This window comes from Haematobia irritans, chromosome 4, assembly GCF_050003625.1.
Source record: "Haematobia irritans isolate KBUSLIRL chromosome 4, ASM5000362v1, whole genome shotgun sequence".
NCBI lineage: Eukaryota > Metazoa > Arthropoda > Insecta > Diptera > Muscidae > Haematobia > Haematobia irritans.
This window is the reverse complement of record NC_134400.1, coordinates 134,888,259-134,912,866: the sequence shown is the minus strand read 5'-3', so window position 1 is coordinate 134,912,866 and position 24,608 is coordinate 134,888,259. Positions and strand designations below refer to the sequence as shown.

Sequence of the window (24,608 nt, the reverse complement as noted above, 5' to 3'; positions counted from 1 at the left end):
TAAAACTCTGGCTTCTGGGGCCATATAAGGCTATATCGGGCGAAATATATATATGGGAGCTATATCTAAATCTGAACCGATTTATTCCAAAATCAATAGGGATCTATTCTGAGCAAAAGCACATACTTGTGCCAAATTTGAAGTCGATTGGACTAAAACTGCGACCTAGACTTTGATTACAAAAATGTGTTCACGGACAGACGGACAGACGGACATCGCTATATCGACTCAAGAGACCACCCTGAGCATTTTTGCCAAAGACACCATGTGTCTATCTCGTCTCCTTCTGGGTGTTGCAAACATATGCACTAACTTATAATACCCTGTTCCACAGTGTGGAGCAGGGTATAAAAATCATTCAATTTAGGGATATGAACCAGTGCTGTAGGGTAATACTTTCACATCCGTGAGAAAGTAAATATTGCTTGATCGTACACTGATGGTTTAGTCCACATATTGAATTCTAGCGGTGCCAATGTTAGTGGTAGCGGCCGCCGTCTCTCCTCGCTCGGCTTCATCGACGATGAGGTCAAAATAAATGCCGAATATTATCAAGAAAATGTCCTAAAAACTGTATAGAAGTCATGGACAGAGAAAACTTTCAGCCGCAGATCATGGATCCAACAGGACTCAGTACCATCGCGTTCAGCACGAGCCAAGCAAGAATGGCTTAAAAACGATGTTCCTCGCATCAATAATCACCAAAATTACTGGAACTCAATCCGTTAGACTTTGCGCCTGGGACATTCTGGCGAGTAAGGTTGGCACTAAAAAATACCATGTCAACCACGGTTGCCACAGTTGGTAGAATTCTACCAAAAATGGTAGATTTTTTACTGTTTGGTAGATTGGTAGAATTCGTGACGTTTTGGTAGATTTTGCAAAATATACCATACATCTCCAACTAAGCGGTACTTTTCTATAAAATAAAATATTTACAAAATTTTCCATTTTCTATAGATATAAAAAATTTTCTATTGAAATAAAAATTTGACAAAATTTTCTATAGAAATAATATTTTTATTCGTTTTGTTTGTTATTGTTGGCTTCTCTTCAATAGTTATTGTTGTTTTTGATCTCAGCTTAAAGCCATGCATTGACTAAACTACAAGTGTAGCTTAACCAACAGAGGAAAAGTATGCTTGTCAAATTTATTTGGGCAAAGCCCCATAGACTGCAAGATGGTTGGATGTACAGCTGTTTCGGAATTACCACATTCCTCATCAGCATCCTCTACTTGCAGCAAAACTATCAACCAATTATCAGAATAAATTCGGGTAATTCACTCAACCCAAAGTGAACTACACTTGAACCTCCCGAAAAAGGGTTTGATAGTCGGCTACTGCCTAAACAAATTTGCCAGCATATCTCTTTTCCTTTGCCAAACTCAAATCATCGATTTGAATGTATTTGGCTGGGTTTGTTTTTGGGCGTGCTTCCTCTATCTTCATTCGTTTTGTTTGTTATTGTTGGCTTCTCTTCAATCGTTATTGTTGTTTTTGATCTCAGCTTAAAGCCATGCATTGACTAAACTACAAGAAATAATATTTTGATAAAATTTTCTATAGACCTAAAATTTTAACAATATTTTCTATGGAAATAAAATTTTGACAACATTTTCTATAGAAATAAAATTTTGACAACATTTTCTATAGAAATAAAATATTGACAAAATTTTCTATAGAAATAAAATTTTAGCAAAATTTTCCATAGAAATTAAATTTTGAAAAATTTTGAAATAACACTTTGACAAAATTGTCTATGGAAATAAAATTTTTAAAAAATTTTCTATGGAAATAAAATTTTGACAAAATTTTCTATAGAAATAATATTCTGATAAAATTTTCTATAGAACTAAAATTTTAGCAAAATTTTCCATAGAAATTAAATTTTGACAAAATTTTCTATAGAAAACAAAATTTTGATCAAATTTTCTATCGAAATAAAATTTTGACAAAATTTTTATATAGAAATAACACTTTGACAACATTTTCTATAGAAATAACACTTTGACAAAATTTTCTATGGAAATAAAATTTTGACAAAATTTTCTATGAAAATAAAATTTTGACAAGATTTTCTATAGAAATAAAATTTTGACAAAATTTTCTATAGAAATAAAATTTTGACAAAATTTTCTATAGAAATAAAATTTTGACAAAATTTTCTATAGAATAAAATTTTGACAAATTTCTCTACAGAAATAAAATGTTGACTAAATTTTCTATAAAAATAAAATTTTGACAAAATTTCCTACAGAAATAAAATTTTCACAACATTTTCTATAAAAATAAAATAATTACAAAATTTTCTATAGAAATAAAGTTTTAGCAAAATTTTGTATAAATTCAATATCTTTACAAATTTTAATTTTCGTGTGAGGTCATACCATCAACATCCATTATAGAAGTAGTAACTTTCCTTTGTGGGAGGGATATTGACATACTGAAAAAAAATCTATAGGAATAAAATATCGACGATATTTGCTGTGGAAATAAAAGATTGATTGAATTTTCTATAGAAATAAAATGTAGACAAAATCTTCTATAGAAATAAAATTTTGACAAAATTTTCTATAGAAATAAAAGAAAGCAAAACAGTCACTTCTGCGAGGTACACACCCATTTGTTTGCCAGTTGTCTTCCACGAAATCACTAAAACTAAACGCCGATGATGGATCACTCTTCACCACGACAATGCGTGCTCTCACACACCGGCTCAAATAAGTGCATTTGATTTGATGGGCCAACAGCCGTATAGTCCTGAATAGACTTCTTGTTGTTTGTCGTACGTAAAAAATAAAATGAAATGTCATACGAGTAGTTTCTCGGCGCCTTAAGAAGCGGCTAATGCGTTCAGAATGCATGATTTGGAGATACAACAATCAGAAAGGCAACAAGTAAATACGGCTGTAAGTTCGGCTAGGCCGAATCTTATGTACCCTCCACTATGGATTGCGTAGAAACTTCTACGAAAGACTGTCATCCACAATCGAATTACTTGGGTTGTGCTATCTTAAAACTTCTTAACATCGTTTTCTAAATTGTGAGTTAGTCCATACATGGTATATATTAGACAAAAAAGGTATGTATAGGTAAGTCTACAAATAATTACGAATCGATATGGACTTTTGCACGGTACGTAGAGAGCCAGAATTTAAATATAGGGGTCGCTTATATTGGGGCTATATACAATTATGAACTTGATATTGACCATTTTTTTATGGACTTAGTAAGGCATGGTTGTTAACGGCCATATACTAGCACAATGTACCAAATTTCAACTGACTCGGATGAAATTTGCTTCTCCAAGTGGCTCCAAAACCAAATATCGGGATCGGTTTATATGGGGCCTATATATAGTTAGGTTAGGTTAGGTTAGGTTATGTGGCAGCCCGATGTATCAGGCTCACTTAGACTATTCAGTCCATTGTGATACCACAGTGTTGAACTTCTCTCTTATCACTGAGTGCTGCCCGATTCCATGTTAAGCTCAATGACAAGGGACCTCCTTTTTATAGCCGAGTCCGAACGGCGTTCCACATTCCAGTGAAACCACTTAGAGAAGCTTTGAAACCCTCAGAAATGTCACCAGCATTACTGAGGTGGGATAATCCACCGCTGAAAAACTTTTTGGTGTTCGGTCGTAGCAGGAATCGAACCCACGACCTTGTGTATGCAAGGCGGGCATGCTAACCATTGCACCACGGTGGCTCCCGGGCCTATATATGATTATGGACTGATATGGACCACTTTTGGCATGGTTGTTAAATATCATATACTACCACCACGTACAAAATTTCAACCAGATCGGATGAATTTTGCTTCTCCAAAAGGCACCGTAGGTCAAATCTGGGGATCGGTTTATATGGGGGCTATATAATTATGGACTGATATGAACCAATTCCTTCATGGTTGTTGGATACCATATACTAACATCACGTACCAAATTTCAACCGAATCGGATGAATTTTGCTCTTCTTCGGCTCCGGAGGCCAAATCTGGCGATCGGTTTATATGGGAGCTATATATACTTATGGACCGATTTCGACCAATTTGTGCACGGATGTTTGAGGCCATATATTAACACCATGTACCAAATTTCAACTGAATCAGATGAATTTTGGTCTTCCAAGAGGCTCCGGAGGTCAAATCTGGTGATCGGTTTGTATGGGGGCTCTATATAATTATGGACCGATGTGGACCAATTTTTGCATGGTCATTACAGACCATATATTAACACTATGTACAAAATTTCAGCCGAATCGGATGAAATTTGCTTCTCTTAGAGGCTCCGCATGCCAAATCGGGGGATCGGTTTAAATGGGGGCTATATATAATTATGGACTGATGTGGACCAATTTTTGCATGGTTGTTAGAGACCATGTACTAACACCATGTACCAAATTTCAGCCGGATCGGATGAAATTTGCTTCTCTTAGAGGCTCCGCAAGCAAAATCGAGGGATCGGTTTATATGGGGGGCCCCCATATAAACCGATGGGGGCTATATATAATTATGGACCGATGTGGACCAATTTTTGCATGGTTGTTAGAGACCATGTACTAACACCATGTACCAAATTTCAGCCGGATCGGATGAAATTTGCTTCTCTTTGAGGATCTGCAAGCCAAATTTGGGGGTCCATTTATATGGGGGCTACACGTAAAAGTGGACCGATGTGGCCCATTTGCAATATCATCCGACCTACATCAATAACAATTACTTGTACCAAGTTTCAAGTCGATAGCTTGTTTCGTTCGGAAGTTAGCGTGATTTCAACAGACGGACGAACGGACGGACATGCTCAGATCGACTCAGAGTTTCACCACGACCCAGAATATATACATATACTTTATGGGGTCTTAGAGCAATATTTCGATGTGTTACAAACGGAATGACAAAGTTAGTATACCCCCATCCTGTGGTGGAGGGTATAAAAATGCTTCGACAAATTGGTTCAAACCAGAGAATAGACGCTGTACACTGGTGTCATCCGGTGTACTAGTTTTTTTCTCGTCTTTGCAGTTGAAAAGTACTATAAGTAGCAATACCTCTTTAGTACCACCACTCAACGCTTAGTCCAATTTTCTTATCAAACAGTTTACGTTTTTAAGTAAAATCTGGCTCTGGTGAGAGTTGAACCTGCCTTCTTTACTTTTTTATCAATAGTAATAAGAACATATTGCGAACATTTGAATAGATTTGTTGATGAATCGGGTTTAATAGGGTTTTTGTTTTTTTTTTTGCGTTTTTTTTTGTTTTTTGAATGTAGCTCAATCCGCCTGAATTTTTTCTAATACATCCATTTCCATTTGTCTTTATTAGAAAATCTGCATATGATGTTTTTGCTCCTGGTGTTTTGCAAGCAGCTGCCCAGTCTGCCCAACGTACCTCTGGTGATAATTCAATAACCCCTCAGATAGCTTTACCCGGTTCTCGCCGACCTTCATTTAGAGTGCCACACCCTTCCGAAGATTTAAATAACGATGAGTCGCCCAGTCCCGACAAGGGTAGTCCGGTATTAACCGTGGACGAGGATAGGCGTATGCGACGTAGGGGATCTCAACTGTAAGTATCTACACCCAAAGAAATATGTTAGTAGACACATCCAAAGGTAAAACAGCAAAAACTTCTGTTGAGAAGGGGAAGTCAATGTTTGCTGAAATAGAAAACATTATCTGCTACTTTTGAAACTCGATAAAATGTTTGCTGATCACATTTAAAAACCTTTAGGGGTATTAGAGGGCAGAAATATACAAAAAAAAACAACTTTTTTGGCTTTTCAAATTACAAAATACAAAACTATAACAGCAGACACTGACAGACTTTTTCCTATGAATATATAGAAGTGCTTAGGAAGGTTCATAGACATTCCAATTTCAATTTTTTTTATAACAATCTTTTTTCTGTTTGTTCACAGACCCGATTTGGCTGCTTTGCAATCTCGAGGTGCCATACCCGGTGCAACCATTCCACAAACAGCTATACCACCTCCCATAGCATCCTTCACTGGACCTAATCTAGAAGATTTAGAAGCCCCACGAAGGCAAACATCAATGGATGGCGAAGCTATAAAAATTGTTATACATGATGTGGACTCTGGACCAATCTGTTCATCGAAACGACGCATAATCTTGCGAAGAGATCCTTCGGATATTGCCCATCGCAGTAAGTAAACCACACTGGTACACAAATCACTAGAATCACCATACGCAAAATGCTTCGGAGCAATATTAGATGAAGGAAAGCATATAAAAGTAGACTGAAATATTTACTCAACAACACAAATTATGTACACAGAAAAAAAAATCGTTTCTACTTAGAAAAGACAAAAATAAATGTGAAAACAGGAAATTGTTATAAACCTACAACCAGAGAAGGAATATGATCACCCCAAACATGTTTTCAATTTATTTCAAAATCAATAGGGTTCTATTCTAACCCAAAACACATAATTGTGCCATATTGAACTAAAACTGCGACCTAGACAAAAACGTGTAACAGACAGGCGGAATCTACATGCAGGGAGGGAATATGATTACCCCAAACATGTTTCAAGAGAAAAATCTTATTTTTGTTGTTGGCCTTTTTGCCCAAATCGGAAAATCATATATATACACTGTTAGAAAAATATGTTTTTCATATGTTCCGATATAAACAAAATGTGTTTCGGGGACAATTTTTAAATACAATATATTTAAGTGCAAAAATGTAATGTTCCTAAACTAGCATTAAATATTTGGGACACATATGTTAATATGTTAGAATATAGGACAAGAATGTTTCATAAAAATAATATGTGTGAATGTAAACATATATAAATTTACAAATTTCGAGTAAACATATATATATGTTGTGATATTTTATTCAGAGAGCGGCAGAGAGAGAGAGAGAGAGAGTATAGAGAAAGAAATAGAGAGAAAGAACAGAGCGAGAGAATGAAAAGAGAGCAATTTCTGTGAAACCGCTTGCATGTTGTTTCGGAAAACAGTTTTATGATAAGGCCAACAATTTTATATGCTTAAGTCCAAATATTATTTAATTTGAATATTAGAATGAGTATTCGGAGTAAAGAGAATATACATTCGGAACCAAGAGAATAGACATTTGGAAAAAATAGCATGTGTTTTCGCCTTGAGAACAGCATTTTATGTATGTGTGGACATGTGTTTTGTTTATCATTTTGGCATTATGGGCACAATTTTTTTTTTCTTAGTTCGTTAAAAGAAATCGTATCGTATGCTAACCACTGCTCCACGTGGCCAACAAATGTATGTTTCTGTTAAATAATGTTATGTTTGCATGGGCTCGTGGGCGCTGCAAGCTATGCTATATAAATGTAACTTATAACGATAATTGTCTATTGGTGACTATAACAGCTACGTAGCCCAGTGGTAGTGTGTTGGCTTACAAATTGCATGGTTCCCGGTTCGATTCTCCGTCCAGGCGAAAGGTAAAATTTAAAAAAGTTATAAAATTGAATAATTTCTTCAACATTATTTGTATTACAGAAAAAGGTGCCAAGAACTAAAAATTTCGTGGAAGTGAAAATAATGTGAGGGAAGGAGAACAATCTTCTTGGAGAGAAAATTCTTCCAAGCATATAATATTTTGGGCTCAAAATGCTTCCAAACATATAATATGTTCACATAAACCAAACATAATAATGTTTCGGCAATATCCAATAATATATGTGCTCCCTGCAAAATATGTTTGGAACATATGTTAGAGAAGCGATTTTTTTGAGGGTGTAGGAGCTATATCTACATCTGGACTGATTTCAGTCAAATTTGGCATACACAGTAAGAATGTTAATTATATTCCTTGAGCAAACCTTCACTTAAATCGGAGTTAAAATTTTGTCTCTGTGGTCATATCAGGGTAAATCGGGCGAAAGATATATATGGGAGCTATATCTGAATCTGAACCGATTTCAGCCAAAATATATACACATATCCAGAATGTTTGTTCTACTCCCTGTGCCAAGTTTCAAGTAAATCGATGTAAAATTTTGGCCCTTGTGGCTATATGAGTTTAAATCGGACGAAAGGTATATATGGGAGCTATATTTAAATCTGAACCGATGGCAACCAAATTTGGCACACCTTACGGCACTATCAATTGTACTTTTTTTGCAAAATTTAAAGCACATCAGGGAAAAACTCTGGCTTCTGGATCCATATAAGTACATATCGGTCGAAACATATATATAAGAGCTATATCTAAATCTAAACCAATTTCTTCCAAAGTTAATAGGGATCTATTTTGATCCATAGCACTTGAAGTCGATTAGACCAAAACTGTGACCTAGACAGAAGGCGGACCTAAAACTGTGTTCAAAGACAGACAGACGGACGAACGTATGGACATGGCTAGATCGACTAAGGGCCGGCCCTGATTATTACTGCTGGGCGTTGCATATGACGCAGAGTATAAAAATGTATCAAAAATGCCAAAAAAAAACTCATTTTTTACTTCTCATCACTACTCCGTTTTTCATGTTGTTTAAATTTGATCTTTTGTCCGGACGGAAAATCGAACCACGCACCATATGTTTTGTAAGCAAACACACTTTCCACTGGGCCATGTATCTATAAGTGTCCTTAACACACAAATATCACTATAGCCATCAACGCACAAGCAACGCATCCAGTCATGCAATTCCGTTTATGGAGCAAATTATGGGGCACACAGAAAGCAGATTTAAAGGAACCTCAATTAAAGAAATCAAATCAAGAGCACACGTCCGATCCTCTTTTTTTACCACCAATGTTCCAGCAAAAAATGGAGATCTATTTAAATTTACATACACTGTTAGAAAAATAGGTTTTTCATATGTTCCGATACGAACAAAATGTGTTTCGGGCACAATTTTTTAAACACAATATATTTAAGTGCAAATATGTAATGTTCCTAAACTAGCATTCAATTTTTGGGACACATATGTTAATAAGTTAGAATATATTATGTTTGGGACATGAAAGTTTCATAAAAATAATATGAATGAATTGTAAACAAATTTCGAGTAAACATATATATGTTGAGATATTAGAGAGCGACACAGAAAGAGAGAGTATAGAGAAAGATATAGAGATAGAAGAAACCGGGTGGATTGACGAAAGATATCAACATAACACAGCGAGAGAATCAAAAGAGAACAATATCTGTGAAACTGCTGGTATGTTGTTTTGGAAAACTATTTTATGAGTTCTTTTGTTTTGGCTATGCGCTTGCAATGTTAATAAGGCTTCGCCAAAAATTGATATGATTTAGTCTAAATATCATTTATTTTGAATATTGAATATTCGGAATCATGAATAGACATTTGAAAAAACAGCATACAATATGTTCACATAAAACAAACATAATAATGTTTCCAATAATATTTGTGTTTCCTGTACAATACGTTTGGAACATATGTTAAAGAAGCAATTTTTTTTGATGGTGTATAATATATGATGCAAAAATGTTCGCAACATTAGGAAGGAGTGCACGTCATTGCGACAAAAATACAAATTTTGTGAGAGGAATTTTTGTGGCGATATAAGTTCGAAGTAAAAATACATATAACAATAAACAGTTTATATAAATACCAAAAATTCCCCATGTATTTCTTTGCGTGTACATACAAGTCCATAGGGCTTTCTACTATCCAGGTTTCTGTTGACGTATGACATAATAACTAAATGGATTTTGAATGAGTGCCATAAGTGCAATTATACATATGCAAATACTAACTGAACTACTTAGTTTTTACCCTTTTGTTCAAAATCATTCTTGTGCTTGAAATTTCACTTTAATTTGAAGGATATCATCATGGGTATTCACTTAACTTGATATATTTTATAATTATAATGAACACGCTGTATGAAATACTATCTGCAAGAACCATAATTATACGAAAGCATATTAAACGAAATGCAAACAATACACGCAAAAAAATAATTCTTTCCTCCCAAACGAAATTTTAGACAAACAAAGTTCGTTTCTCATTTGCTTTTCGCTGTAAGGAAGTGTATTTGGAAGAAAAGTATATACTTTTTGTGATAAACGTTTATTCTTTTCCAGGATGTAAAAACAATTTCATAAAGACTAGCTCAAAAAAAATATTATTTTCTTGCTAATTGCATTGCCCCTCACATCTTTCTCACATCCACGAGGATTTTTAGTTCTTAACACCTTTTCCTGTAATACCAACAATGTAGAAGAAATTATACGATTTTATAAATTTTTAAAATTTTTTTTACCTTTCGCCTGGACGGAGAATCGAACCGAGGACCATGCACATTGTAAGCCAACACACTAACCACTGAGCTATGTACCTGTTATGGTCATCAATAGATAAATATCAATATAAGTTATATTTATATAGCATAGCTTGCGGCGCCCACGAACCGAATAAACAAAGTTTATTTAACAGAAACAAACACTTAGTTTGGCACCGTGGAGCAGTGGTAGCTACGTCCGACTCTCATGCCAAGGGTCGTGGGTTCGATCCCTGCTTCGGCCAAAGTTTTTTTTTTTGCTTTTGTTTTTTTTTACATATATTCCAGATATATTCGGAAGATTCCGAAAAAATGTTCAACATTACATTGTACTATATTAAATTTTGAACTGTAAAATGTGTCTTATTAAAGACCTAAAGTCAGAAAAGAACAGTGTTTGATATAAACGAAATGGACTGTGTTGTTATTTCAAAAATAACTTTTTTTATTGAAAAAATAAAAATTTTGTAACAAACGAATTTTTTTGGTGATAAAAGTTTAAAATTTTCGAAGCAATTCAAAAAACTCTAACAAAAGAAAAACGTTTTCGGTACACGATTTCCAAACGTTTTTTTTCTTTGCGTGTATACACATAAACAATGTATGCCCTTCTAAAAGATTTCAACCAAAAATTATATAACTATTGAAGCAATAACATTTTTTTTTTTAACGGTTTCTTGTTTAAATTTTGTGAATAAGGAGGATATTTTATTAAATGTTGTCAATATTTTATTTTTAAAGAACATTTTGTAAAATCTTATTTCTAACGAAGATTTTGTCAAAATTTTATTTCTATAGAACATCTTGTCAAAATGTAATTTCCATAGACAATTTTGTTAGGATTTATCAAAATTTTATTTCTATAGATAATTTTGTCAAAACTTTATTTCTATAGAACATTTTATCACAATTTTACTTCTATAGATAATTTTGTCAAAATTTTATTTCTACAACAAATTTTGTTAAAATTTTATTTCTATAGAAAATTTTGTCAAAATTTTATTTCTATAGAACATTTTGTCAAAATTTTATTTCTATAGAAAATTTTGTCAAAATTTTATTTCCATAGAAAATTTATCAAAATTTTATTTCCATAGAAAATTTATCAAAATTTCATTTCTATAGAAAGTTTTGTGAAAATTTTATTTCCATAGAAAAGTTTGTCAAAATTTTATTTCTATAGAAAATTTTGTCAAAATCTTATTTCTAAAGAAAATTTTGTCAAAATCTCATTTCTAAATAAAGTTTTGTCAAAATTTTATTTCTATAGAACTTTTTGTCAAAATTTTATTTCTATAGAAAATTTTGTCAAAATTTTATTTCTATAGAAAATTTTATCAAAATTTTATTTCCATAGAACATTTTGTCAAAATTTTATTTCCACAGAAAAATTTGTCAAAATTTTAATTTTATAAAAAATTTTGTCAAAATTTTATTTCTATAGAACATTTTGTCAAAATTTTATTTCTATAGAACATTTTGTCAAAATTTTATTTCTATAGAAAATTTTGTCAAAATTTTATTTCATTAGAAAATTTAATCAAAATTTTATTTCATTAGAAAATTTAATCAAAATTTTATTTCCATAGAAAATTTATCAAAATTTCATTTCTATAGAAAATTTATCAAAATTTCATTTCTACAGAAAGTTTTGTCAAAATTTTATTTCCATAGAAAATTTTATCAAAATTTTATTTCCATAGAACATTTTGTCAAAATTTTATTTCCACAGAAAAATTTGTCAAAATTTTATTTTTATAGAAAATTTTGTCAAAATTTTATTTCTATAGAAAATTTTGATCAAAATTTTATTTCTATAGAAAGTTTTATCAAAATTGTATTTCCATAGAACATTTTGTCAAAATTTTATTTCCACAGAAAAATTTGTCAAAATTTTATTTTTATAGAAAATTTTGTTAAAATTTTATTTCCTTAGAAAGTTTAATCAAAATTTTATTTCCATAAAAAATTTATCAAAATTTTATTTCCATAGAAAATTTGCAAATTTTATTTCTATAGAAAATTTTGTTAAATTTCTACAGAACATTTTTTCAAAATTTTATTTCTATAGAACATTTTTTCAAAATGTTATTTCTATAGAACATTTTGTCAAAATTTTATTTCCATAGAAAAATTTGTCCAAATTTTATTTCGATAGAAAAATTTGTCCAAATTTTATTTCTATAGAAAATATAAAATTTTGTCAAAATTTAATTTTTATAGAAAATTTTATCAAAATATTATTTTCATAGAGAATTTATCAAAATTTTATTTCTATAGAAAATTTTGTCAAAATTTTATTTCTAAAGAAAATTTTCTCAAAATTTTATTTCTATAGAAAATTTTATCAAAATTTTATTTCCATAGAAAATTTATCAACATTTCATTTCTATAGAAAATGTTGTCAAAATTGTATTCCTATAGAAAATTTTGTCAAAATCTTATTTCTAAAGAAAATTTTGTCAAAACTTTATTTCTATAGATAATTTTGTCAAAATTTTATTTCGATAGAAAAATTTGTCCAAATTTTATTTCTACAGAAAATCTTTATATAAAATTTTGTCAAAATTTAATTTTTATAGAAAATTTTATCAAAATATTATTTTCATAGAGAATTTATCAAAATTTTATTTCTATAGAAAATTTTGTCAAAATTTTATTTCTAAAGAAAATTTTCTCAAAATTTTATTTCTATAGAAAATTTTATCAAAATTTTATTTCCATAGAAAATTTATCAACATTTCATTTCTATAGAAAATGTTGTCAAAATTGTATTCCTATAGAAAATTTTGTCAAATTTTATTTTTAAAGAAAATTTTGTCAAAATCTTATTTCTAAAGAAAATTTTGTCAAAATTTTATTTCTATGGAAAATTTTGTCAAAATTTTATTTCTATAGAACATTTTTTAAAAATTTTATTTCTACAGAAAATTTTGTCAAAATTTTATTTCTATAGAACATTTTGTAAAAATTTTATTTTTAAAGAAAATTTTGTCAAAATTTTATTTCTATAGAAAATGTTGTTAAAATGTTATTTCTATGGAACATTTTGTCAAAATGTTATTTCTATAGAACATTTAGTCAGAATTTTATTTCTACAGAAAATTTTGTCAACATTTTATTTTTAAAGAAAATTCTGTCAAAATTTTATTTCTAAAGAAAATTTTGTCAAAATTTTATTTCTATAGAAAATGTTGTTAAAATGTTATTTCTATGGAACATTTTGTCAAAATGTTATTTCTATAGAACATTTTGTCAAAATTTTTTTTTTTTTACAGAAAATATTGTCAACATTTAATTTTTAAAGAAAATTTTCTACAACAAATTTTCTTAAAATTTTATTTCTATGGAACATTTTGCCAAAATTTTATTTCTGTAGAACATTTTATCAAAATTTTATTTCTATAGAAAATTTTGTCAAAATTTTATTTCTATAGAACATTTTGTTAAAATTTTATTTCTATAGAAAATTTTGTCAAAATTTTATTTCATTAGAAAATTTAATCAAAATTTTATGTCATTAGAAAATTTAATCAAAATTTTATTTCCATAGAAAATTTATCAAAATTTTATTTCCATAGAAAATTTATCAAAATTTCATTTGTATAGAAAATTTTGTCAAAATTTTATTTCCATAGAAAATTTTGTCAAAATTTTATTTCTATAGAAAATTTAGTCAAAATCTTATTTCTAAAGAAAATTTTGTCAAAATCTCCTTTCTAAATTAAGTTTTGTCAAAATTTTATTTCTATAGAACTTTTTTTCAAAATTTCATTTCTATAGAAAATTTTGTCAAAATTTTATTTATATAGAAAATTTTATCAAAATTTTATTTCCATAGAACATTTTGTCAAAATTTTATTTCCACAGAAAAATTTGTCAAAATTTTATTTTTATAGAAAATTTTGTCAAAATTTTATTGCTTTAGATTTTTTATTTTCATAGAAAATTTATCAAAATTTCATTTCTATAGGAAATTTTGTCAAAATTTTATTTCCATAAAAAATTTGCCAAATTTTATTTCTATAGAAAATTTTGTTAAAATTTTATTTCTACAGAACATTTTTTCAAAATTTTATTTCTATAGAACATTTTTTCAAAATGTTATTTCTATAGAACATTTTGTCAAAATTTTATTTCCATAGAAAAATTTGTCCAAATTTTATTTCGATAGAAAAATTTGTCCAAATTTTATTTCTATAGAAAATCTTTATATAAAATTTTGTCAAAATTTACTTTTTATAGAAAATTTTATCAAAATATTATTTTCATAGAGAATTTATCAAAATTTTATTTCTATAGAAAATTTTGTCAAAATTTTATTTCTAAAGAAAATTTTCTCAAAATTTTATTTCTATAGAAAATTTTATCAAAATTTTATTTCCATAGAAAATTTATCAACATTTCATTTCTATAGAAAATGTTGTCAAAATTGTATTCCTATAGAAAATTTTGTCAAAATTTTATTTTTAAAGAAAATTTTGTCAAAATCTTATTTCTAAAGAAAACTTTGTCAAAATTTTATTTCTATAGAAAATTTTGTCAAAATTTTATTTCTATAGATAATTTTGTCAAAACTTTATTTCTATAGAACATTTTATCACAATTTTATTTCTATAGATAATTTGTCAAAATTTTATTTCTACAACAAATTTTGTTAAAATTTTATTTCTATGGAACATTTTGCCAAAATTTTATTTCTATAGAACATTTTGTCAAAATTTTATTTCTATAGAAAATTTTGTTAAAATTTTATTTCTACAGAACATTTTGTCAAAATTTTATTTCTATAGAAAATTTTGTCAAAAATTTATTTCTATAGAACATTTTTTAAAAATTTTGTTTCTATAGAACATTTGGTCAAAATGTTATTTCTATAGAACATTTTGTCAAAATTTTATTTCCACAGAAAAATTTGTCAAAATTTTATTTCTATAGAAAATTCCCATATAAAATTTTCTCAAAATTTAATTTCTAAAGAACATTTGATCAAAAGTATTATTTCCATAGAAAATTTATCAAAACTTTATTTCTATAGAAAATTTTGCAAAGTTGTATTTCTATAGAAAATTTTGTTAAAATTTTATTTCTATAGAAAATGTTTTATTTCTATAAAAAAAATCTATAGAAAATTTTGTCAAAATTTTATTTCCTTTGAAAAATTGGTCAAAATTTTATTTCTATTCAAAAATTTGTCAAAATTTTATTTCCATAGAAAATTTTACCAAAAATTTTATTTCTATAGAAAATGTTATCAAAATCTTATTTCTATAGAAAATGTTATCTAAATTTTATTTCTATTAAAAATTTGTAAAGTACCTCTAAGTTACACACAGACAAGGAATATGATCACCTCAGACATGTTTCAAGAGCAAAATGTTACTTTTTGGATGGTGACCATGTAACATGTTTATCGCAAAAATATTGTTTTCTCGCCAAATATAACATGATTTCCGAAAACAGATACATACTTTCCGAGAAAATAACATGGTTGCGATAAAAATGTTACATGGTCACCATCCAAAAATAATATTATGCTCTTGCAACATGTTTGAGATGATCATATTCCCCTGTGGGTGTAGAGAGGAATATTTTGCAAAATCTAACAAAACATCAAGAATTCGACCAATTTATTAAACAATAAAAAATCTACAATTTTAGTCGAATTTTACCAAATGTGGCAACCGTGGACGTCAGCCATTTTTAGCTGTTTTAATTCTATAAGTAGTTCATCCAATCATTCATTGGCACAATTATACCAATACAACACATTCCTCAAAATACCTGGAAATCTTTTCATTTTATTTAATGCTTTGATTTTATGGAAAAGTCATTAGATTCCTCGAAATGTCTGCAATTTCAATTTGTTGCGCTTGAATGTAACGCAAAACCATAAAAAGAGCGACAGTATGATGTTCATTTTAAGACGTGACCATAACATTTTTTATGTACACCCACCCTGGCTGGAACTGGTCCTTTTGATCCGGCGGAATGGAATATTGTGTGCGTGTGTTTCTGTTTCTCGCTTCTCATTGCCGCATCATCCATTTCTACTTTAGAAGTGTGCAATGCAATATCCATGCTTCATACGAATTAGTTGCCATTTAGAAGACTGTAGACGCAGGAGAATGTTTTTGTTTTTCTTCTGTGGTATGGGTAGTCGTAAAGTTGAAATATAAAAGAAAATTTAACTCCCAGTTTTTGCCATCATCAACTTGTATTCACCTGAATGAGCATTTATATTGAATTTAATGATGGGTTTTTGGACATTTGATTTCTTTTTATTACAATTAGGGTATTTTGTTAGCAAATTAAACCTTTCATATAAAATAAATGTCATAAAACAGATCCTAAGTTTATAAGAAGCAAACGAAGTGGATTTAATCTGCTCCGAAAACCAAAATATTTTCTCTTCCGCTTCTATAAGACTAAATCCTATTACACTGAAAAAATATTTACGTGATAATAAAGATTATGCAATTTACACAATTTTAAGGACAAAATTCTTTAAAGTAATGAAATCTTAATTAACAGAAAGTTTATAAACTTTTCTTCAAAAAATTTGTTGTCATTAAATTATAACTAAACACAAATCTTGGAAATTTGCGTCCCTTCGTTAAGTCGTATTTTTTTTTTTTTTTGAAGAAAAACATTTTTGATTTAAAGAAATCGTCCTTTGGTTTAACGTTTTTTATACCTCCACCATATTAACTTTGTCATTCCGTTTGTAACACATCGAAATATTGCTCTAAGACCCCATAAAGTAAAGGGTGATTTGTTAAGAGCTTGATAACTTAAAAAAAAAAAAAACGCATAAAATTTGCAAAATCTCATCGGTTCTTTATTTGAAACGTTAGATTGGTCCATGACATTTACTTTTTGAAGATAATTTCATTTAAATGTTGACCGCGGCTGCGTCTTAGGTGGTCCATTCGGAAAGTCCAATTTTGGGCAACTTTTTCGAGCATTTCGGCCGGAATAGCCCGAATTTCTTCGAAAATGTTGTCTTCCAAAGCTGGAATAGTTGCTGGCTTATTTCTGTAGACTTTAGACTTGACGTAGCCCCACAAAAAATAGTCTAAAGGCGTCAAATCGCATGATCTTGGTGGCCAACTTACCGGTCCATTTCTTGAGATGAATTGTTCTCCGAAGTTTTCCCTCAAAATGGCCATAGAATCGCGAGCTGTGTGGCATGTAGCGCCATCTTGTTGAAACCACATGTCAACCAAGTTCAGTTCTTCCATTTTTGGCAACAAAAAGTTTGTTAGCATCGAACGATAGCGATCGCCATTCACCGTAACGTTGCGTCCAACAGCATCTTTGAAAAAATACGGTCCAATGATTCCACCAGCGTACAAACCACACCAAACAGTGCATTTTTCGGGATGCATGGGCAGTTCTTGAACGGCTTCTGGTTGCTCTTCACTCCAAATGCGGCAATTTTGCTTATTTACGTAGCCATTCAACCAGAAATGAGCCTCATCGCTGAACAAAATTTGTCGATAAAAAAGCGGATTTTCTGCCAACTTTTCTAGGGCCCATTCACTGAAAATTCGACGTTGTGGCTCGTTAGTAAGTCTATTCATGATGAAATGTCAAAGCATACTGAGCATCTTTCTCTTTGACACCATGTCTGAAATCCCACGTGATCTGTCAAATACTAATGCATGAAAATCCTAACCTCAAAAGAATCACCCTTTATATATATTCTGGGTTGTGGTGCAATTCGGAGTCGATCTGAGCATGTCTTGAAACTTGGCACAAGTAGTTGTTATTGATGTAGGTCGGATGGTATTGCAAATGGGCCATATCGGTCCACTTTTCCGTATAGCCCCCATATAAACGGACCCCCAAATTTGGCTTGCAGACCCTCTAAGAGAAGCAAATTTCAACCGATCCGGCTGAAATTTGGTGCATGGTGTTGGTATATGGTCACTAACAACCATGCAAAAATTGGTCCACATCGGTCCATAATTATATATAGCCCCAAAGAGAAGCAAATTTCATCCGATCCGACTGAAATTTGGTACATGGTGGTAGTATATGGTCTCTAATGACCATGCAAAAATTGGTCCACATCGGTGCATAATTATATATAGCTCCATATAAACCGATCGCCAGATTTGACCTCCGGAGCCCCTTGGAAGAGCAAAATTCATCGGATTCGGTTGAAATTTGGTACGTGAGGTTAGTATATGGTATCCAACAACCATGCATGAATTGGTTCATATCAGCCCATAATTATATATAGCCCCCATATAAACCGATCCCCAGATTTGACCTCCGGTGCCTTTTGGAGAAGCAAAATTTATCCGATCTGGTTGAAATTTGGTACGTGGTGGTTGTATATGATATTTAACAACAATGCCAAAAGTGGTCCATATCAGTCCATAATCATATATAGCCCCCATATAAACCGATCCCGAGATTTGGTTTTGGAGCCTCTTGGAGGAGCAAATTTCATACGAGTCAGTTGAAATTTGGTACATTGTGCTAGTATATGGCCGTTAACAACCATGCCCAACTAGGTCCGTATCGGTCTATAGTTATATATAGCCCTCAGATAAATCGATCCCCACTCACACAAAAATTGGTCCATATCAAGTTCATAATTGTATATAGCCCCCATATAAGCGACCCCCATATTTCAATTCTGGCTCTCTACAACGTATGGACTAACTCACAATTTTTTATTATTATTTCAACCGTCGAACGGAACGGACGTGTTTTTTAATAGCGGATAAAATCATCGTAATAAGTACCTACTACGAATTTCAAGTGTGGTGGGATATTAGGCCACCATGCAGAGAAATTCAAAGACATCCACTGGGTTGCTAACTTCAGGGCCCAGTGGACGAGTATCGACTGGAGTTATAGATTTGGGCAATGACCAAGAGTTAGGCCCAATTAGTCGACCTGTATACGGGTCGACAGGTGGCGACAATTTGACAAGTCGGACCTTTTCCATGGTAACGGCATCAAAAGGAGGTAATCCCTCACGAAAGAGATTCAAAGAACGCAGAAATGCTTTGTTTATCCTAAAGAAATTAGGATCAGTCGACCCAAGCACGTTGTCGGCTAAACAAAGCGATTCCTTAAAATGGGCTCAAGGAATTCTTGAGGCTGGAAAAAGGGAACGATCACCGGATGAGCTGCCATCCTCCAAAAGGGATCAACGATCGTTTGCCTCAGTTGCTAAAGACAGCCTTGTGATGGCTATCATTAATAAAGGAGCATTGGACGGTATGGTTCCAAAGCAAAAATGGGGGGAAATTGAGAATGCTTTGTCTGGCGTCTACTCACAGGTGCTGGAAAAGTTTCCCGGCCCAGATCCTCGACACCAAGAGGCTGGTTGGTATCAAGGACGATTTAAGCTAGTCGCATTTGAGGACCAGAGGTCTATAGAATGTTTTAAAGCTGCTCTGATACTAATTGGTGAAGTTTGGGAAGGAGCTGCTCTAGAGTTAGTCGAGAAGAAAGACATACCGGCTAGACCAAGAGCACATGCGTGGATACCTGCAAACCCTCCTGACCATGAATCTATTTTAAATAGACTGAAACAATGCAATCCAGATCTTCCAACAGCTGATTGGAAGGTTGGCCGTTTGGATGAAGTGGATGGGCCAAGACGGCATGCAGTGTTTATATTGAACACTCAGTCTTTGCCACATCTAGCAAAGTCCCAGGGCCGTGTATGTTATGGCTTTCATTATATCCAAATGAAGGTGTATAAAAACGATCAGCTAAAGGATTCAGAAATGGACAAGCCTCTGTCTGAATCAGAAGTAAGCGGATCCTCTTGCGAAGTCGAGGGGGATACCAAGACATTTGAAGACATGGATAGGTACAGTATGCGTGAGGAGGCTTCTACTGCCTCAGAACTCACCAAAGTTGAACCTATGGTTATTGCGAGAGTCACCGATATCTCTGAAGAGGACATTCTTGATGACTCGATTGAAGCGGCTGATGTGACGGTTGTTGAAAATCTCGATGGTCCTACGGATCCTCCAGATAAATCTTCATCATTGTAAGGCTGCATGTGCTGCCTTAAAAGTTCTCCTGATGAAAGGGGACATAGATATAGTTCTTATTCAAGAACCATATGTTTATAAAAACAAAATATGTGAATTAAGTACTCCGGGGTTCAAACTATTGCAGTATAGTGGTAATGATGTAAATCGAGCCTGTATAATTGCTAAAAACGAGCTCAACTTGTTTCTGCTTCCTTCAATGTGCAATACAGACACTGTCGTTGCCAGTTTAGAAATAGCCAAATGCAAATATTGGGTATCTTCGGTCTACATGGGACATGACAGGGAGATGCCTCCATATGCCGTTAAGACCTTAGTGGAGGAGTCACGGAAAACAAAGACGAAACTCATTATGGGATGCGATGCGAATGCACATCATAGTATATGGGGAAGTAGTGATACTAATGCAAGGGGAGAGTCGCTAATAGAGTTTATTTTGCGTAATAATCTGGTAGTTTGCAACAAGGGAGATGTCCCAACCTTTGTCACTAAAAACAGGCAAGAGGTTTTGGACATCACCTTGGCCTCGCAAGAACTGAATGAAATGATATCTGAGTGGCAGGTTTTAAGTGAACACAGCTTCTCAGATCATCGCTACATCAGTTTCAAATTTGATGTTCATATCACCAAGATCATATTTCCGCCAAATGTTAGGAAAGCTGACTGGAATAGGTATAGGGAATCGTTCAATATGATGATACCGGAAATAACAGAGACAAATATGAGAAATGTGCAAGATATCGAATACGCAGTGGAGCGGATTACTAAGGCCTTCAACATCTCACTGAAAGCTGCATGCCCTAGAGGAAAGCCAAGGGGGAAACATCGACCACCATGGTGGTCTACGGAATTAAGTAATATGAGGAAATCCTGCAGGAAGCTCTTTAACAAGGCAAAGTCCACCAGAGCTTCTGAGGACTGGGACGCTTACAAGATGATTCTGAGAGGATACAAGCGAGAACTGAGAAAGGCTCAGCATAACTCTTGGAATGCTTACTGCAGCAGTATTGAGAATACGTCCGAGGCTTCCAGACTACGGAAGGTTCTAGCATCCACCAACTCCGCTCCAGGTTTCATTAAAACATCGGAGGGCAATTGGACAACGTCCAGTGAGGAGACGCTGGAGGTACTATTGGACACACATTTTCCTGGAAATCAGACGGTTGAACCATGTACTGGCGGTGCCACAGTTGCTCAGCGGTCGTTTCCTGTCGAGGAAATTGTATCGGAAACTAGAATAAGATGGGCGCTAAATAGCTTTGGACCATTCAAATCCCCTGGACCTGATGGAATTACTCCGGCGGAGTTACAAGCTGTAACTGACAAAATTATCCCCTGGTTGTCGGTGATATATAAAGGATGTATCAACTTATCATATATCCCAGGAAAGTGGAGGGAAACAAAAGTCGTTTTCATACCTAAAGCGGGAAAAGCCTTTCACTCGAGGGCGAAGGATTTCCGACCAATCAGCTTATCCTCATTCCTACTTAAGACTCTGGAGAGGATGATAGATATTTATCTTAGAACTAGCATCGATTCAAGTTTGTTCTCGAAACGACAGCATGCATACTCGAAGGGCAGGTCTACTGAGACCGCACTACATGAACTAGTCAGCTTTATTGAAAGCTCACTATCTGTCAAAGAATACACAATCGTGGCGTTTCTAGACATCGAAGGGGCGTTCAATAATGTCCATCCGAGCTCGATATTAAATGGACTGACAACTCTGAATGTTGATCCATGTATACTCAGGCTGTTAGACGAACTGCTAATGAAGAGACGTATTTCAGCCACGCTAGGACAAGCAAACATACAAAAGTATGTGAACAGAGGCACTCCCCAAGGAGGAGTTCTATCACCTCTTCTTTGGAATGTTGCTATAAATAGCCTTCTGGTTACTCTAGAAAAAGAAAGGATAAAAGTGGTGGCATACGCAGATGATGTAGCTCTGGCAGTCAGGGGAAAATTCCCATCCACAATCAGAGATATTATTCAGAGGGCCCTCCGGATGACTGAAAAATGGGCGAAAGACAATGGTCTTGGGGTAAATCCCGCAAAGACAGAATTAGTCATGTACTGCAAAGATCGCAAAACTCCCACGGTTAGGCCTATTTCCTTAGGGGGTATTGAAATTCCCTTTGGTGATTGTGCAAAATACCTTGGCGTTATTTTGGACAGGAAGCTGAACTTTAAGCTTAATATTGAAGAAAGGGCGAGGAAGGCAACTGTAGCTTTGTACTCGTGCAAAAAGGCAATAGGAAAAAAGTGGGGACTAAAACCAAAAATTGTGCATTGGCTATACACGGCAGTGGTTAGACCTATAATGCTATATGGTGTTGTAGTCTGGTGGCCGGCACTTCAGAAACCGACTGGTTTAGATAAAGTTCAGCGTATGGCGTGTTTGTGTATTTCAGGCGCATTCAGCAAGACAGGAACAAATTCCCTTAATGTCATGCTGAATCTATTGCCTTTAGACATTTTGGCCAAACAGTCAGCTGCAACAACGGCTGTGCGGTTGCGCGAACTATCGCTGTGGTCGGAAAATGGTTACGGTCACAGTTCTGTCCTCAAAATAATGTCAGATGTGCCTAACGTAGTGGATTACACTTTGGCGAGTCCACTTTTCGACAAAAAGTTTGAGACTCTAATCCCCAACAGTGAGGCGTGGTGCACACAGACCCCGGGAAATAAAGAATATATAGATTTCTACACTGATGGCTCCAAATTGGATGGACAAGTGGGTTTCGGAGTATATTCTAATGATCTGGAACTTCAAATAGCGAAAAGATTACCTAATCACTGTAGTGTTTTTCAGGCTGAAATATTAGCAATAAGAGAGGTGGCGAATTGTCTGAGAAGTAATGTTCCAAAAAATGTGGGTATTAATATATACTCAGACAGCCAACCTGCAATAAAATCCTTGGACTCTGTGTTCCTCAACTCGAAAACGGCCATCGATTGCCGCAAATCTCTCAATGAGATGGCTGAGCAGTACAATATTCACCTAATATGGGTGCCTGGCCATAGGAACATACCGGGGAACTGCGAAGCCGATGAGTTGGCAAGGCTAGGGACTACCTTACATATTCCAGGGGAACTAGAATTTGTTGGTATGCCCCTAGCTACCTGCAAGCTCATGCTGCGTGAGAAGGCTGTTATGATGGCAAATTTTCGATGGGAGAATTGCAAGGGTTGTAACGACACCAAGCAAATATGGCCCCATTTCAACTTAAACCGCACACTAGATATGCTAATGTTCTCGAGACGTCAGATATCACTCCTGATATCTGCTATAACGGGTCGCTGCCTGATAGGAGATTTTGCAAAAACTATTGGCGCGAAGTATAATGACTATTGTATGAGCTGTCATGATGCGGAGGAAAAAGAATCAATTAAACACCTCTTGTGTGAGTGTCCTGCATTTTGTGTAAAGCGCAAGCAACTTTTAGGAGCATATAGCTTCAGATTACTGGCGGATCTGGAAAACGTTAACTTAAGCAGTCTGCTAATGTTTTTGGAACAATCTGGTTGGTTCAACAAAGAAAAATAATCAAGAAGGTTCAGCGGTTAAAACTAGAAGTGCCCATATGTAATAGGTACTTTTAGTTAATGTGGTATCACAATGGACTGAATAGTCTAAGTGAGCCTGAATCTTAATCGGGCTGCCACTTTAACCTAACCTTAACCTAACCTAACTCACAATTTAGAAAACGATGTTAAGAAATTTTAAGATACCACAACCCAAGTAATTCGATTGTGGATGACAGTCTTTCGTAGAAGTTTCTACGCAATCCATGGTGGAGGGTACATAAGATTCGGCTTGGCCGAACTTACGGCCGTATATACTTGTTTGGTCCTAAAATACTTCTAGATTTTCAATTTGAGGCAAATTGGATAAAAAATACGGTTTCTATAAGCCCAAGAAGTAAAAGCGGGAGATCGGTCTATATGAGGGCTATACCAAAATCAATAGGGTCCTACTCTGCCCCAAAACAGAAACTTGTGCTAAATTTGAAGTCGATTGGACTAAAACTGCGACCTAGACTTTGATTACAAAAATGTGTTCACGGACAGACGGACAGACGGACAGACGGACATCGCTATATCGACTCAAGAGCCCACCCTGAGCATTTTTGCCAAAGACACCATGTGTCTATTTCGTCTCCTTCTGGGTGTTGCAAACATATGCACTAACTTATAATACCCTGTTCCACAGTGTGGAATAGGGTATAAAAACTGCTAAGGACGAGCAGGAGTTCAAGGCAAACTGGCTTTCTGCGGCGAAGAAGGCGGACAAGGTGGCTGTACAA

At 33.5% G+C, this 24,608-nt stretch overlaps 1 protein-coding gene across 1 annotated transcript in view; it reads left to right on the top strand.

Moving 5' to 3' along the window:
- Positions 1 to 24,608, top strand: part of Fife (regulating synaptic membrane exocytosis protein fife) — a 247,418-nt gene that overhangs the window by 90,679 nt on the left and 132,131 nt on the right. The window contains exons 6-7 of the mRNA XM_075307714.1: positions 5,328 to 5,570; positions 5,923 to 6,170. Of these exons, the coding sequence (XP_075163829.1) occupies positions 5,328 to 5,570; positions 5,923 to 6,170 (491 nt within the window). The remainder of the gene's footprint in view (positions 1 to 5,327; positions 5,571 to 5,922; positions 6,171 to 24,608) is intronic.